At 38.5% G+C, this 18,311-nt stretch overlaps 1 protein-coding gene across 2 annotated transcripts; it reads right to left on the reverse strand.

Moving 5' to 3' along the window:
- Window positions 1-3,445: 3,445 nt before the first annotated feature.
- Window positions 3,446-17,500, reverse strand: LOC106088543 (uncharacterized). 2 transcript variants are annotated; one of them, XM_013254116.2, is made up of 6 exons: window positions 17,097-17,500; window positions 7,373-9,052; window positions 6,944-7,316; window positions 5,025-5,639; window positions 4,714-4,952; window positions 3,446-3,776 (listed from the first exon to the last, which is right to left on the reverse strand). In XM_013254116.2, the coding sequence occupies exons 2-6, from the start codon at window positions 8,402-8,404 to the stop codon at window positions 3,591-3,593; spliced, it is 2,445 nt and encodes an 814-aa protein (XP_013109570.2). In that variant the 5' UTR covers window positions 8,405-9,052; window positions 17,097-17,500; the 3' UTR covers window positions 3,446-3,590. The 2 variants fall into 2 exon arrangements, with proteins under 2 accessions (XP_013109570.2, XP_059221800.1); XM_059365817.1 differs by having other exon boundaries at window positions 7,373-9,130.
- Window positions 17,501-18,311: the final 811 nt, after the last annotated feature.

Genomic DNA, 18,311 nt, shown 5'->3' on the forward strand with positions numbered 1-18,311 from the left:
ACTGATGGTTCATTTCTAACCACATTTAGTCATAATTGTCACCTTCATTTTATTGAAATGTTGCCTTTTGAAATTGTTTCCCTGGGGCTTGGTCTTTAGAGGCAATGTCTTTGAAAAAATATATCGTAATTGTATCTTTAAGTAAATTTCCATCAATATTTTGTCCTTAACGAGTATCTTTTTAGAATTATTGTCTTCATATAAAATTTAATTAAGACTTTTTCTTGAACGAAATCTTGTATTTAAAAGATTTTTAAAGATTTTTTGATTGATTGAGGATATTTGAAATGAATTTTGTCTTTTGGAAAAATTAATAAAAATATTATATTGAATTTAATTTTTTTTTTTTGGAGTTGGAGAAATCGGTCGAAATTTTTTTAAAAATTTCTCTTCAAAAAATTCTTTAGGGAATATTACACTGAAATTTTATCTTCTGGTTCATTTCTTTTATAAACGTTGCCTTTAGAGTTTTGGATTGTCCGTCTGAAAATTTGCAATGATAAACCACTTTTTAAGATTATGCAAGTTAAATGCGCCACTGTGCATCACTTTTAACCAGAAACGATGAAATATCATTTTATCACAATTGAGAGAAAAAAACTACATACAATTTTGGTTGAATCTGTCGAAAAACAAAAAAGAAGAAAAATAAACTCACCCCTAATAACTATTGGTCCATGGTGTACTAAGGTTAAATCAATGTCCCCCTTACGGTTTAGTGGAGAGCAGCTTTTCACAAATTTTTGTTCAATTTGTACGTGTATGTTTCAATGCGAAATATGCGAAAAAATACCCTTTGAGTCTTTAACTTTTTTGCCTCTGTCAAAGCAATAGCTGACGTCAGTAAAATTAATTGTTTTGTCGTTCGCCGTTGATAGTCAATGTTTAAATAGCTCTTAAATGGACTGGCTTTGTAAAGCAGGGTTTATCTGTTATTATACAATTGTAATCAAGTGTCAAGTGTATACCCACTTGCATTGGATGGATGGATTAATAATCTAGTCGTTTGTTTTGTAACAACTCCAAGTATTGATATCTGACTCGACAGAATCATATGTACAGTTGTATCCACCCGTCTGTCTTAATCTTATAGGCTTGGGGAGATTAATTTATATAGGAGTTATGCACGGTGCACGGGAGCCATGTCAGACTTTTGACCGGTTCGGACAATGCTTGGCATAATTATAGAACTTTGTTTGATGGATTTTCGACAATTCAATTTGAATTACATCCTGTCGAGGTTAGAAGATTCAAATCTAGTGAACGATTTTATGAGATATTGTCGGAATTTGTAGCATTTAACTTTATTTCAGGCATCTATAAACATTTTTGATGGAAATTAGCGTAAAGTTCTCAGAGGATGAAAAAACAACCAGTACCAACTTTCGTTCATATACGTAGATTAAACATTTTGTCCTGTATGTTTAAAACTGGGGTTTCCAACAAGAGTTGTTATTTTGAATCAACTGGTATTTCGGTAGCTATCACCTTCGAAGCTTTTATTCTATGACGTTTAAAAAGTGAAAAATGTGTCATTATTAAAAATGGAATGTTACACGTTGTAACAATGCACTGAAATTAGTAAAATTCACTAAAAAAATGATAACATACAAGAAATTAAAGTCAGAGTTCGCAAAACTAAGGCATTTTTGGGACCTCGTGAAGCTCTTTGTCAGACCGCAGCATACACAAACGAAATTTAAAACACCAAAAATGATTGCTAAAACAACAGTTTTTGTATGCTGAAAAAGGGAAATCAGACATTACAGCTGTTTCAGCAAACAGTGGTGCTGTTGTAGCTAACATTTCGTGCTGCAATTTCAACTTATAAAATCTGTTGAAATATTTGACGAATAATTAAAGGAATTTTTTTTCTTTTTTGTTTTATGCTATTATTTATGTTTGCATGTTACGGCTGGTAATGTGTTTTGATTACTTTGGACATTTTTTACAAGGTGGAGTCGAGCTAATAACCATTACAAGTTATGTTAGAAAGATTTTAATTTGTGAAATATTACTGAAAGGAAATTAACTGCTCATCATATTCTTGTACATTCATTTCAAGTGGTGGTGAAAATTGGTCTGCTAATGCCCACTCTGTTGTGGCTACTAGCCAGTAAGACATTTCTACTTGCATCGATATTTCATGAAAAATCCATATGTAATGTAAACAGCCATTGGTACACACATCTCCATTTGCCTACTGGTGAATATCTCAATAAAGAACTTATCTAAAACTGGCTGTGTTTTTGGTCTACATATGAGAGACACACGCTTGCATTCCACTTGTCTACTGGTCTATATTTCATTCAAGAAACTTTCTTAAATCTGTTTGTACCAGCGCTTTTTTGGGCTACCTACACTCAAAGAAAAAAGTTTGCGAAAATACCAAATACTGTCTGCTGAATGTTAGTAGTTAATTTTGCCGCTATTGTAGTAGTAATCCTGCTATTGTAGCAGTAGTTCTGCAATTTCAGAGCAGCAGGCTAACTGCTGAAAAGTAGGTTGTTTGCTGAAAATGACTGCTGCTTAATCATGGAGGGGAAGTTAGAAAAAAAAAAATAAAATACAAATGTAAATGTAAATGTGTGTCTCAATCGATGTTTATATTCACGACTGAGGGTGTACTTTCCATAATCTTATTGCTTTAAATTTGAATACAAAAGGCCATGCCAGTCATTTACACATTAGTAGAGCAATAAAAAAAATGCGAGCGAGCTCATACCACATTTCGGAATGTATACCAATGGATGGATCAGGTGGCTTCTTTACAGTAATATTCCACAAATTAAAATAATTTCTTCCGACAGAATTTCAAAAAAAATGAATAAAGTAATCAAAATAAGTAATAGGTAAACACAAAAACTGGCAAAGCCCCATAGTTGTTTCATTATGTTCTAACTATTTGATAGTTAGAACGTATATGCGCTTATGCGCCTGTGCTCAAAACTCTTTGACGAACATAGTGTGCAATAAAAAATAAGAACAAAAGGTTATCATTTTGTATGCAGTATGGGGTCATCACCGCAGCTTTTTTTTAACTCATTTTCAGCAATGAACAGGCATTTCAGCAGTAGGCCTGCTGTTCTCAAATTGCAGCACTACCTCTGTAATAGCAGAACTACCGCTGTAAAAGCAGCAGAATTAGCTACTAACAGTTAGCAGGGGGGGTCTTTGGACCTTACCTTTTCGAAATCGACATTACATCCACAATTATGGTGAATGGATTGCACCATCGAGAGACGATTAATTATTTTTTGAGGTCGGAATTGGATGGTATTGATCCGGACAACGCGCTATGGGTGAACTGACCGATTAAGCGCTTCAAAACTTGTGGCGCTTGGGGTAATCTTTTGTTTGTTGAATTAGGAATTAGATTTAGTTTATAAGCTTTTTCCTACAAATACCTGCACAAAGTGATAGATAACATAGAAACTAACCAATGTCGGAGGACTTAATGGAATATGGATGCATTACATTTATTACTGTCAAACATTAACGAATCGTAAAACTTAACAATCTTGTCACACGTATAAATCTCACACAGCAAACAGTTGGAGGCACATCTTTCTATTGTCAGCACGAGAACTTTACGGTTTGACTTTACGTTTGATGGTGGTTCGCATTGTCCTCTTGTCAGGTCGGGTGGTGCTATTGTTGCTGTTTGGTGTGATGAACGGGTTTGGCAGGATCGTCGTTCCACGACTGCGAGCTGTTGTAGTTCGATCTTTGTAGACGCACATCAATTCATCGAAGCCATCAGGACAATCTTTTATCTGAAAATTATTTAGGGTTAGATATATTTCTCTTTGTGTTCGGAGAGTTGATCAAAAATGAGTGCATACATAAAGTATATGATATAGTATTGATATTTTCTAAGTGTATTCTAAACGTTGGTCCCTATAATCTAACCACGGCCAGCTTCGTCCACGCAAAACAACCTACTCTTTTGGTAAGCCCGGCGATATTTTTGATCATTTTGTGCTTGTAAACCTTGTGTAGGGCATCATTCATTGATATCAGAGTAAATCTGCTCATTAACAGGATTTTGGTAAGAAAATTCCCAATTTTCAGCATTAGATGGAACACACAAAAAAAGATTATGAAAAATTTTCAATTTTTTTCTTGATTGAAGAATTTTTGCTATGATACCCGATCAAAAAAGAGAAACTTTTCAATAAAGTTCTTATCTTTAAATAAAATCGTGTCTAACGGACAAAGCCATCCGTTTGAATTTTAATTCTAATTCACAGATGACTCTTAATTTGATTGAAAAATCCAATTATTAAACTTAGCATCTTTTAAACGTTTAAAAACGCTCCTATTTATGAAGCTATTCAGGGTTTTTAACTAACGTACAATATTGTCCCTATTCCAAAGTCAAAAACATGTCCTTTAGCGACATTTTAATCTTCATTAAAATATTTTTTTCTTTAACAATGAAAAGAAAAGGTAATACTCTATTAAACTACAATTTAAGATAAAAAGTCCTTAATATCAAATGCAAATTCTTTCACCAAATGAATGTATTCTTAAAAACCAAATCATCAGTCCTCTTTAGCTAATTCTTTAAAGATATTACAAAATTTTGCTCAGTAGTCAGTTGCAACACATTCTAGAAGCTCATTCTAAATGGCCGTGAACTCAATGTCTTATCTGTCTGTCTTTGAAACAATAGTGGTCGAGCCTCATAGAGACAGTTCTCAAATTCACCTTATCACAGAGTTGCTCCACAGTTATACACTTCCCGCTGACACATCGCAATTCATGGGGCGCACACACAGCAGAAGGGACTCGCTTACTTGGAGGTTCTGTGCTAATAGCCACCAAAATTGAAGCCGCCGGTTGTAGTGGCGTTGTTCCGGTAGATCGGTTGCCGCGAGCGGCAGAAATCTTGAAGTTATTCTCGGTATCGCTGGTCATCATTATTTCCTTGCTGTCTCGAAAATTCACTTCAAATAAATTCAAAATTGCAGACAGTTAAAAAAGGAAGTGCTGGTGGTGGGAGGTATTCAAACACTTACCGAATCCCTTGGGGCCTTCGGGGGGCACAGAATTTGTAACTTCCTCCTTGGATACCCCACTTGTTCGATTGGTGACGGTGTGTAGTTGAAAGACATTGCCAGAGTTCTGGTTATCTGTTGCTGCTGTGATGTAGGTGTAGTGACCATCATTCGATTGATTCGGGGAGAGGATACTTGCATATGAAAAAACTCGTGGAAAGGCGTTAATATCCTCTTCGTCAAAATGTAGGCCGCCAACGTTGGTCACGCCGCTATTGTGCACATTGCAGTCATCCTCATCCGAGCCATCAAAGCAGTCATATTTCATATCACATCGTGCTGTGTCGGGCACGCACTTCTCATTAGATCGACATCGGAATTCGTCCGCCTGATCGCATACCAGGCAGTTGTCTTCATCCTCGCCGGCTGCGCAATCCTTGATATTGTCACATTGCCACTGACTGGGAATACACGAACGATCATAGCACTCGAACTCATTGTCGTAGCAGTAACTCTTTCTGCGAGTAGGGTCTTCACAGCGATGAGGGTCATTGGAATCTGGATAAAGGTTGCAATCGAATGTTGCCGTTAGCACATCCGAATTTGCTATGATTTCAGAACAAGCTTCCAGAATGGCTAAAATCGCAAAAAGACATAATTTAATATTCGCCCGACGAAGATGACCCATTTGAAATTATACGTCTAAAAAAAAACTAAAACTTGGCATTAGATTCGTTCTGACGAACTACAGAAGCAGTTTTTCATCCTTCATCCGCTTCTGTGCTACAGGGTATTATAACTTAGTGAATTTGTTAGTAACATCCATGGACAGAAGAGAGTGAGGCCACCGTAGCGCAGAGGTAAGCATGTCGGCCTATGATGCTGGATGCCTGGCTTCGAATCCTGGCGGGAACAGCAGAACATTTTTCAGCGGTGGTTATCCCCTCCTAATGCTGGCGACATTTCTGAGGTACTTTGCCATGTAAAAACTTCTCCCCAACGAAGTGTCGCTCTGCGGCACGACTTCTAAACTCGGCTATAAAAAGGAGGTCCCTTATCATTGAGCTTAAAATTGAATCGAACAGCACTCATTGATATGTGAGAAGTTTGCCCCAGTTCCTTAATGGAATGTTCATGGGTAAATTTCCATTTTCAGAAGAGAGTTAGGTATACCGATTGCATGTCCATCTGTATGCCTGCGTTATTTAGCGATCATCTTAAAATGTAGCTCATTGGATTTTTGAGGCCTACAGACGAAACCAGTTGAAATTGGATGAAATCGGTTTACACTTCTATATAGCTCCCATAATCTTATGTTGCCGATGCCACCGTAGCTCTGTGATTGTCATATCCCACTTTGACTCTGAACGCCTGGGTTAAAATCCCGCTGGTTATTCACTCCTAGTGCTGTCGATATTTGTGAGGTATTTACCCTAGGTTATCAGCCGTGCAATCTTCTCTATTAAAGTGGTGTCGCTCTGCGGCAAGCCGTTCGGACTCGGCAATGAAAGGGAGGTCCCTTATCATTGAACTGCATGACACGGAAGAAGCGGGTATACGCTTTTCCTCTCGCATAAGGGATTCTCTTACGGCACACTTAGAGAATTTCATTGAAATCGGTTCAATTATAGTCTAAGATCTAGCTGCTATATAAATATATACGTATGTCTAGAATTTCGTCAACATAAATTTCAATTTATATATAACTCCACCATATGGTTGTTGTTTTTTACTGAATCTACATTGAATCTACTTGGTACATATACTCGCTATGGTCTACGTTATCAAAAAGATTGATTTTTGTACGTACGAGCGATTGGAAAAATGTTGAGTGGTTTTGGCAGTCAATGCGAATTTGAAACTCCTCCATCGAACACCCCTTTTTAATTTCCGTCTTCTACTTACCCTGAAATGATTCTCTACTTGTACTAGACGGTTACCTTTACATATCCTTCGACAAGGCGGCAATATACCAATGTGTGATGGCCTACACTCTGGCTCCAGGACTGCGCAAATAAATTCCACAGATCGGGCAGAGCAATTGGACTGCACCAGACTGTGATAGTCATTGAGGTCTGTCTGTAGCACCTGCGTCGAAACATTGTACGTCAAATCGTATTCCAATACTCCCTGACACATGCCAAGTGAGGTGGAATAACAGCGATTGTCCAAGGAAGTTGATTTCGCATTGCCACTTGCCATTGGAGCGGTGGGTTTGTTGTTAATGACTGGTGGTATAGTGGGAGAAACCTTGGCTGCTGCAGTTGCTGCCACGGTATGTGCGTTAGTTGAGGATTCACGCGAGGGGAAAAGCTGTGATGTAAGAGAAAATTTAAGTCTTCATGATTGTGCCATGCAATCGTACTTACCCCATTTATTAGCCTGAGTATACGCTCGTCATCCTCGATGGGTATGCCAAAGCTATTCTGATGGCCTGATGTAAATCTCACGGAGTTGGAAGGAATTAGAGCAGCCGCTTCGGATGCCATAATGGTGGTCTCCTCGTAGTAGGTTTGGGTGTCTTTTCGTTGTTTATCCCAGCCCTCCGCCCCCTTGTGCGCTGCGTATTCCACAGTCGACAGCTTCTGTTCCTTTGGCCTGTGGCGCGACCGCGAGCTGAGTGCCCTTAGGATTGTGGACTCCTGCAACACTTGACTACTTTCTGTCGTTGCCACCAGCACTGGGCTCACCACTTCCAGGGGAGCAGCACTCGCATTTTCATTGGCTTCTCTTGCATCATCTTCATAGTTGTATTTTCGCTGCTGCATATACCGCTCCCTGGCCACGCTGATGTCATGCAACCAAATGCTGTAGGTGATCAAGCCAAAAAATACCAAGACACTGGCTGCAAATATCAGAGGCCATCGCATGTACTTCCATTTGCAGAATCGCTTTGCGTCTCCCAGATGCATCAGTGTAGATTTGGCACAAGTCTCTGGTGCATCAAGGTAGTAGTTACCGGTGAGGGGGTATTTGTAGCGGCGCACCTGCAGTTCTGCCAAATTCTCGGGACTGTTGAATATGCCGCCGATTTGACATTTGCGGTGTTGCTGCGACTGCTGATGCTGCTGCGGCAACCCTTCCAAGTGACATTTCATATTCTCTTTGCCATCCCAGCTGGAGCTGCGCAGTGTGGAGGCTCGCGAGTAATCGGTGGCATGTGGCTGGTGGTCGTCATCGCAAATCGTCTGCACACAGACAGGCAGTCCATGGGGATACTTGGTTGGCTGACGTCGCAAACCAAGAGATCGGCCACTCAGTAGGTTTATCTCCTGCTGTTGCTGCGATCCATGCGTGGCCATGCAATGATTGGAATTGAGCGCTTTGGCGTTGGACGTCGCCACTGGCTTAACATCGTTTGGATTGCCGCAGTTCACCCCAAAAGATCCTCCTCTCTCCATTCGTTGTAGTGGCCACAAGTTGAGGTGCTCGCTTATTTCAGAATAGCTGAGGCACAGGCTTTTAGCAACTTTCAACTCTCGCGGCAGTGCCAATGAAGTTGCCCAAGATCGATGGATGCTCTGTTCAATCGGACTAAAAGGATTGAAGTTGTCGTTGTGATCCCCGGTACGAACGCGCCCGGATGAATTACATAAACGTCGTCGTCAGCTCGTCGTCGGTTTTGTTTATCATCTGTTTTCTGCAGTCTACGATTGGAGCTGTTGGCTGGCTGATCATTCGCTGTGGTCGCCTTTTCTTACATGCTTGCCGTTTTTCCACTTTTCATGTCTGCCTTAGATTGAATGCAATTGGCTTTTGGCCGTTGCACTCCTCAGACTCTATTGTCTCTGTGGCACTGTATGTTTGAAATCTTTTGTTGATATTTTGGCTTCTTTAATGTCAGATTCACAAGCTCCGGTTTTGTGCCCAACTGCTTCAATTGTCTGACTGTTTGTCAACTTCGCTGTCGCTGTTGCCGTCGCCGTTACTCTGCCTATATTGGTGTTGCTCTCTTGCTTGCGCACCGAGATCTTCTTTAGTTGCTTGGAATTAATTGTCAATTCCCAGATTAGATGATGTGATGCGAATGAAGTTCGCACTGAAAGTTGCTGTAATACAGTGCCAAATTTAAATGCCTTGAGAAGTACACATCAGACATGCATGACCCATCACCCAATTGCCTAAATCTTAAGAAATAGGTAAACTCGAATAGATAATCAAATGGACGTAAGGCTAGAAGGCAAATAATGAGGGAAACAATTTAACGTTGTGTATCGATTAGTCACCATATATTGAGTTTAGCATATTAATTATGAGTATAATCGTAAATTACGATGGTAGAACGTAGAGTCAAGTAACTACCAACTGTTTGATACTGTAACTTGAAGTCAAAAGTTCTAAAATATTTCCAGCAAATAGCGCGAAGAAGGTCTTTTGTCTATCTTTTCTCCTATGCACATATCTTACATGCGTTCTTAAAATACCACCAATAAGATTGTTGAGGGCAATGTCCATCTTTACGTAAAGGAGTCTATGTCAGCCTATGACGCCAAACGCCCAGGTTCGAATTCTGGTGAGGACATTAGGCAAAAGGTATTTATTTCCTTACGAATGTTGGCGACATCTGTAAGGTATTCGTTTAATGAAAACTTCTGAACTAACCGATATCGAACTGCGTCTAGTCGTTCGCACTTCTTGTTAATGTTATTGAGTCTCAATTGGACAGCACTCTTTGATATGGGAGAAGTCATTATATGGGAGCAGATTTAAAACATAAACCAAAACCTTACGAATTAGTTTCAGCTCCCCGCTTGTATAGATCGTCCCATCCTATAAAGATTTTTTTTTTTTTTGCAAATAGAGAAACGCATAACCTCCATTTGGTTACTTTTGGTCCTAATAAACGCAATAGAAAATATGACGATTGGTTAACGATAACACGTGCTGCAACGGCATCTAAAATTCGAAAAAGTGAATTTCTTGGGATATATTTGAGGATTTCAAGTCTTTGAATTTAATTTGAACACAAATTAAAAATTTATGTGGCACTTATTGTTAACTAAAAACAGGTTACAAATAGAACCACTACTTTGGCAGTTAATAGTGTATCGATCGACTCAGAATTACTTCCTACTTCAATCTAGCCATGCCCGTCTGAGTGCGAATCTGGCTGTCTTACTGAGCGAGTTTTGTAATCAAGGTACACGGCAGCATTTGTTATCCAATCATTAAGAAATTTTACACAACGCTTTTTTAGCATAGGGATAAACGCTATAAACGTTGGTGAAAATCGATTCAGATTTAGATATAGGGGACTATCAACACAGAAAGGATACGCGGACAGCGAACATGGTCAAGCCGAATCAGCAGATATTTGTGAGTCATAGCCTTGTGGTTTGTAAAAAATTTCACATAAACGTATACTTAGTTTACCAATTCCATGCTAGGACCTAAAATACTCAACTGCAAGAAAATGGATGCGAAATGATGTGTAAGATTTTGCCTTTTGTAAGATTATTGAAAGAATGCACATACACTCATAGAAATATTAGTAGTTAATTTTGCTGCTATTGTAGCAGTAGTGCTGTTATTACAGCAGTAGTGCTGCAATTTCAGAGCAGCAGGCTGACTGCTCAAAAATCTGATGTTTGCTGGTTGCTGTAAATGACTGCTACTTAGTTATGAAGGGAATTTCAGAAGAAAAAATAATATACGAATATAAATGTGTGTCTCAGTGGATGTTTATAATCACCACTGAACATACACTTTCCATAATCTTTTTTCTTTAAACTTAGATACAAAAGGCTATGCCAGTACACACACATTACAGAGCACATTAGTAGAGCAATAACAAAAAAATGCGAGCTAGCTCAATGTATACCAATGGATGGATTAGGTAGCTTCTTTACAGTAATATTCTACAAATTAAAATCATCTCTTCCAATAAAATTTCTAAAAAAATACCTAAAGTAATCAAAACAAGTAACAAGTAAACATAAAAAATTGCATACGATTTTTTCAGCAGATTTTTTTACTTAAAACGGTAGATTTTGTTTGCTGACTTAGCTGACCGAAATTTTTGCTAATTCAGCAGTCCCATGTATGCTGAAACAGCAGCGATGTCTGCTTTCCCATTTTCAGCAGACAAAAACTGCTGTTTTAGGAAACAATTTTGCTGTTTTAAATAACAAATTTGGTTGAGTGTAAGACATAGCAATTTTTGAAATATTATAAAGGTAAATATAAAGCTCCAATATTCATACCGCAATCTTACAATAAACTTAATTTCAATGGGTGTTGACTCACGTTTGGCGTTCGTAGTATTTGGATTTTTGGCCGACCCTGTTCCCCCTCTATATATATTGGGGAAGGATGTAAACAACTCAGCCCTTTATCAGCTCAAGAGTTTAAGTATGAGATCTGTCTATACGGCAGCTATATCCAAGAATGGGACCAACTTGGAAACGGTGACTGAGGTCTAATGCAATTTAAAATATCAGATTTTATGAACTTGTGTCGTGAGATCGGTCTATATGACCGCTGTAACCAAAAAGGGATGGATCTGAACTAAATTTCAACTAAATCCAATCAAATGTAGGTCTATATGACAACTATGCCATTTAGAATACATATGGGATTATTATTTTAACGCTATCAAATTGCCGGTTAAATTTCTTGATTGAGTTGTGCTAACATTCTCGGCATCCTTATCGGGACATGAAAATCCTGAGAATCCGGTAGTCACTTCAGGATCTCAACATTTTGGTGTCAAATCCAAGATTTGACGACTTAATCCAAATAAAACGATTCAAGTTTCGTGCTGTAGTTTACACCTCAAGTCTCCGAAAATGTTTTTGAAAAAGTCCTTTTCCATAGCCCCTTTATGTGCTGTTGCGTTTAATTTGGATGTCAAAAATAGAACGCAACTGCTCCAAAATAAGTAATTGCTCCCTACACCATTTCAATACGTCATTGGCTATGAAAACCGATTTATTAAGTAATTTTCCTTTCGACGATTGCAGATGTAACAATTAATGTCTTAAAGACCCTTTAATTTAATATTTTTTTAGGTCCAAAAATATAATCCTTTAACACTATTTTGTCCATATCTTTTTGACATGACAAAAAATTGAAGACGATTGTACCAAGATGATGCAGGGGAGATTCATTGTTTATTGTTTATCCAAAATTTGATTACCCAAATTCGTCATAGGCCATAATTTGGTTTCTTCTTTAACACCCACGACATAGCTGGACCAATTTTGCTAATTGTGGGGTTTTTTTTTAATTTTTTTTTTGACTTAAGTTATACTTTTGTAAACATTTACCAATAACTTCTTGTCAGAAGCTGATAAAGCCGAATATTTTACTTGAATTTATGACTAAGTTTTGCTTTTGTTGTATTAACTTTAGTTATATAAAAGGGAATAGATTCTTATACCCACCTCTGAAGGTGTCTTACCGTTTTTAACACATCCATTTGTGACCCTTGATCGTTGTAAAAATCTAAGACGATCTAGCCATGTTTTTAAAATAGAGATATTGAGCAGAAACTTTGCACAGATTCTTTTTTGTCTATTGCAGGTTAGGTAAGGTGGGCTATATCGGACCATATCTTGATATAGCCCCCATATAGACCGATCAGCCGATTGAAGGTTTTGGGTCTCTTAAAAGCCACATTTATTATCCGATTTCGCTGAAATTCGGGACAGTGAGTTGTGTTAGGCCTCTCAACATTCTTATTCAATACGGCCCAATCGGTCTAGATTTGGATATAGCTGCTATATAGACTGATTTTGGGTCCCTTAAGAGCCACATCTATTATCCGATTTCGGTAAAATTCGGGACAGTGAGTTGTGTTAGGCCTCTCAACATTCTTATTCAATACGGACCGAATCGGTTCAGATTCACAATTAACGGTATTGCCCTTGGCCCTTTTATTGTCCAATTTCTCTGTAATTTAGGATGTCGAGTTGTGTTAGGTCAATCGACATCCTTGTTAAATACGGTTAAGATTGGTCCAGATTTTGATATAACTGCCACATATACCGATTTAAGATTTTAAGATGCATTTATTAACCGATTTTGCTCAAATAAGACACAATAAGCTGCATTAGGCTTCTCGACATTCGTATAGAGCTTGGTGGATAAATTGTCATATAGACTGATTTCCCATAATAGGCACATTTATAGTCCGATTTCGCTGAAAGTTGGTACAGCGAGTTGTGTTAAAACACATGACAGTTCAATACGATCCAGATCGGTCCAGATTCTGATATAGCTGCCATATATACCGGTCTTCGGATTTAAGATTTTAGGCCCATAAAAGGTGAATTTATTAACCGATTTACGGTACCGATCGGTCCAGATTTGGATACACATAGCTGCGATATATACCGATCTCCATATTTAAATTGAGAGAGAGACTCTTCGACATTTGTGTTTAATATGGCGCAGATCGGTCTATATTGGGAAAACATAGCTGACATATACATATACGATACCGAGCTCTCGATTTAAGTTCTGAGGCCCGTGATAGGCACATTTTTTAATGGAAAAATTCGTTACAATGAGTTGTGTTAGACCATTATATAGCCTTCCTGAATATGGTGGAGATCGGACTATATTTGGATATAGCTGCTATGGGTTCATAAATGATGCGTTTTCACCGTATTATGACGAAAAGTGGTTATATATATTAGCCATCGAGGATTTTGTGGATCAATGGTGTGTTGGTAAACTTTAAAACGCAATGCATTTTTTAATTATCCATTAGCTAGCGATTCTCCCAGCTTCCCCAATAATTCAGCCCGAGTGTTTTGCAAATTCAAATATGAAGCAAAGTACAATTAAGCAGCGTGAAGAGTATTTGAAGCCTTTTATTTAACTTTATTTATTATGGTTATCTTGAGTGCCAAGACTACACAGAAAAAAAGTTGGTCCTAAATTTAAGATTTGTCCTTATTTGTAGGATTTTACTAATGAAAACGAGCCAAAGAACCAAAACTTTTTTAAAGTAAAGATGCAATCTTTAAACTTAATTTCCCATTTACAAACGAACACGGCCATCCGTGTAGTATTTCGATAGCTGATTTATTCTCATTTTGCTACACAGATGATAGATTAATTATTATTTTTTGAAAAACAAAATGTTAACTAGCATCTTAACCTAAGCAAGTAAAAACATGCCAAGATCGGCCGGGCCGAACCTTAACTACCCTTCACCATGAATCGCATTTGTCAAGTTCTCTGCATGGTTTTTCTTTGTAGGCAAGCTAAGGATAATGGAAAAATTCGCAAGCTATTGGAGCTGAACCTATTCGGGTCATACTTGTGTTGGATGTGGAAGACCATAGTAGAAGTCATTGTGCAAATTTTCGGCTAAATCGCCCAATAGGAGCTCAAGAAGCAAAATCGGGAGATCGGCTTATATGGGAGCTGTATGAGATTATAGATGGATTCAGACCATATTTGGCACGCATGTTAAAGTTAATAGGAGAAGTCTTTGTACAAAATGTCAGCCATACTTGGAATAGTTGTTGAATGTCAAAGCAAAGCACTTCATGGGAAATTGCAGACAAATTGATAAATAATTGCGCCTCCTTGAAGCTCAAGAAGTCAAGATCTGAGATCGGTTATATGGCAGCTATATGAAAACGTGAACCGATATGGGCCATTTGCAATCCCAGCGGACCAAACAAAAATTCAAGTGCTTTCGAATGTTAGCGTGCTTTCTACAGACAGACAGACGGACGGTCGTGGCTAAATCGACTTAGAATGTCAAGACAACCAAGAATATATCTACTTTGTTGGGCCGATCAGATCAATACTTCGATGTGATACAAACGGAATGACGAATTTAGTAAACCACCATCTTTTGGTGCAGGGTATAAAAACTGAACATTTACACATTTAACATTTACAGGTGCTCCTATTTCTAAAGCTATTTTGCGTCTTTATCTAGGTTAGGTTAGAGTGGCAATCTATCTTTTTAAACTGACTCACTTAGGTAATTTTAGTCCATTGTGATGTCACAGTAGCGATAGACGGGTAGTAGATAGCACGGGTAATCCCAGCGCACCACCAAATCAGCGACCTCTGCGTCTTTATCTAAGGGAAACTCTTGTTTTGTCCCAAAGGCAATTTTCTAACTTTCAACTATTTTTGGACCTTCATTTTACATTTTTTTTCCTTAAAACAAAAAAAAAAAAAGTTAAGGATCTATTAACCTAGCATTTAAAATAAAAATCCTTTATATCAAAGAAAATATCTTTCACCAATGGAAATGTTTCCTTAAAAATTGGAAAATTGATAACCTTTAAATTAAGCGTGCTTATCTCTGGCGCAAATCATTAAAATTAGGACAAACATTTTTTTCAGTGAATGTCGTAGACTTTTATTGATGTCCTATGCTAAAATGAACGATAAAGCTTGATATTCGATTGTTTTCTTCCGATTTCAATGAAATTTTACACGAATATTTCAAATATTTCGATAGTATAAAACAACGAAAACCTCAAATTGCAACAAAATAAAGAAAAAAAAAATTGTGTTTTATTAACATTTAGCGTCATTAGTGCGTTATGGTGGGATATCCCGCTAAAACACCATGATTATACGGCGTATTTTTTAAGCTCAAGATAGACCATAAGCGAATAGGAATATAAGAGATAGTTTGTAAATAAATGTCATATGAGGATGAAAATTTCCCTCTTTATGGCCTCAGCAGCCAGTTCCACAGTTCTAAGAATACGATGGGAAGCTCTAAAATCCTAGTTCTAAAATTGTTCATTTAAGGGTTTTAGGCCGAAGAACCATTAATATGCCAATGGCCAACGCTGTCCTGGATGCATACAAAGATCGTTTGCATTATTCAGTTATGGAGATGATATAAACCGGTCCTCCGATTAAACGCTAAATGGCTGATCACCCTAATCGCCGACATCTGCAACCGCAATTGAGAAAATGCCCCAGCGATTTAAACCATTTTTCACTCGCATAGCGCCGCGGCAACGTCTTTGTGAGGTAGCAACAACCACAATTCACTATTCCCACTTGTGAAATGTGCTTGAGGAGGTTGGCAGGTAGGTACTCGTCGATGATGGCGGTCTTCTCTGTTGGCTAATAAAAACAAAAAAAAAAAAGATTTAATCATCATCCTCATCGTCATCGCCATCATCCAATGAACTCGACTCGACTTGTTAAAAGTGTATAAAACGTCCAACTATCGCATCGGCCAAATTGTATTTTAACCACAGAAGCAGCACCAGCAGCAGCAACAACCACAACAACAAAGGCCTCAACAAAGAGCAAAAACCAAAGCAATGCAAACTAACAAATAATCTTCTGACCTTTCGCGATGGTGTTTCAATGGGCACCGTCAGTCACGTCACATCGCTAGCACCGCATCTACTTCTTATCGCTCGAAGTGACCACTGTGATGCCACTCTCGACTGAGAAGAAGTTGCTGGGAGCTAGGAATGTTGGTTGGACATTCGATTTTTGCAATAGATCTCTTGCATAGTCACCATAACTCAATAACAACAATGATTGTGGGACTTTGTACTCTAGGTGTTTGTTGCGGTTGTTCTATTGGCCACATGCAATTGACGATTTGGCAGATAAGTTGTCATGAGCTACTCTGATGGATTTCCATAACTCTAAGGACACCACTCTTACACCCCAGTCCACTTGATCTTGAGATTCGTTATGGTCCTTTGATTGACCATCAAGTACATGTTGGTTATTAAAAATTGGACTGCGACCTGCTTAGCTTCTTTGTTTTCTTCATTTGATATACAGTGGTAGCTCTGGTATTCCTATGGCGGCCACTCCCTTTTCAGTGTCATATCACGGAAAATTGCAAACACGCTATTCGCCAATTGACACACAGAGTGCTCTTTAGCTTCTGCATTTTCATGATGTGTGATGATTTAATAAGGAATTGGCCGCAATAGTGTATGCCAGTGTGTGTGAATGGACTGCACCCACATAAGCCCACTTTTCACTGACCAACGACACACAAAGTAGAACAAGGCAGTGCCGCCCCATTTTAAATTTCCCAAGTGAAACGGGCGCTCGTAGATCCGACAACATTGTGTAGTAGCATTGTGGATTATTTTGTTTTGTTTATATTTTGCAATTTTGACTGACCTGAGCTTTGTAGCATTTGCGCATGCGCGCACTTTGGACACTCTTTTAAAGGCGCCGCGAGAAGAATTTCAAATTTGAATTTTGATGCAGTTATCAGTTTTCTATTCCAGCAATGATTTCACAACCACATTTATCGACTTCATTCAGCCAACGACCGAGCCACAAAGCGAGCGAACGAGCGAGTTCAGGTACGAGAGTAGCACTTAATGCAGCTTTAATAAGTAATTTATGATCTTACATTGGCCGCAGTGTCTGTTGTTTGTTGTGAATATGATTGTGTTTTTTTTTATTCTTTGTTTGTTTATTTTGCTTTTGTTGTTTTAACTACTCCTGGCCGTATTGTTAGTCGGTTACCGATTAATCGAGCCGTGATTGTCTGAACCGTTATTGAAGCTGGCAAAATCGCAACTAAACCTTTGCGAGACTTAATCGAGCCCAAAAGCATAGCTAGATGGTGGCGGCAGCTTGTTCAACTATGAATTGGCGATATTAGCTACTTGAGTTGGGTTTGCACTCTCGCGCTCCTCGATAGGCAAGCGAAATCGCTTTCGTTGGTTAGCAGCAGTTTACTCTGCAAGACGGCTGCCGACGTAAAGTTCAGCTCAGCTCAATTCAACTCCAACTCTGACTTAAACTGCGACTACTAACTCACTGACTCACATGAAGGATGGGGTTGTTTTGTTTTCATTTTCGTTTACGAGGTCGGTGTAATAAGGCAAGCTGACGGCGGCGGTAGGTTACACATGTTAGAGCATAGACTCAAACAGGTGACTTGATATCTTCCCTATTCAGAGTCGTTGGTATCCCTTAAAAACGCCAAAAAATCGTTTGCCATTAAGATGGATGGATGTTTCTTTATTCCGTAAACAGTCTAGCGCAGTAGAAATTCTTGTTACCGCCAGCCTAGTGCCTTTTGATGCGAGGTTTTTCGTTAGTGGTATGGTACATACGAACATTTTTTCTACCAAAACCCTTGTACTGACTTCATTCACAGCAAAAATGCCTATTAAATTATTGCTAATTCCGACGGACTCTCTTCTTTGTCAGAACACAAACAAAAATCAAACAACAACACACAACAAACAGTATGGAAGAAGAGTTGATTCGGGCCCATTTCGCGAGCATTTAATTACATTTACAATTAAAATTGTGCGAAATTTATCCTGATGCAACGACATGTCGCTACTATTTTGCTCATAGAACTCAGTACCACTT

This window comes from Stomoxys calcitrans, chromosome 3, assembly GCF_963082655.1.
Source record: "Stomoxys calcitrans chromosome 3, idStoCalc2.1, whole genome shotgun sequence".
Lineage (NCBI taxonomy): Eukaryota > Metazoa > Arthropoda > Insecta > Diptera > Muscidae > Stomoxys > Stomoxys calcitrans.

Bases quoted from the DNA above. Each gene is read 5' to 3' on its own strand.
- LOC106088543 (XM_013254116.2), bottom strand. From the start codon at position 8,404: ATGGAGAGAGGAGGATCTTTTGGGGTGAACTGCGGCAATCCAAACGAT. The intron at 4,953-5,024 runs GTAAGTGTTTGA...ATTTATTTGAAG, and splicing joins CGAAGGCCCCAAGGGATTCG to TGAATTTTCGAGACAGCAAG. The intron at 3,777-4,713 runs GTGAATTTGAGA...AATAATTTTCAG, and splicing joins TGGAGCAACTCTGTGATAAG to ATAAAAGATTGTCCTGATGG.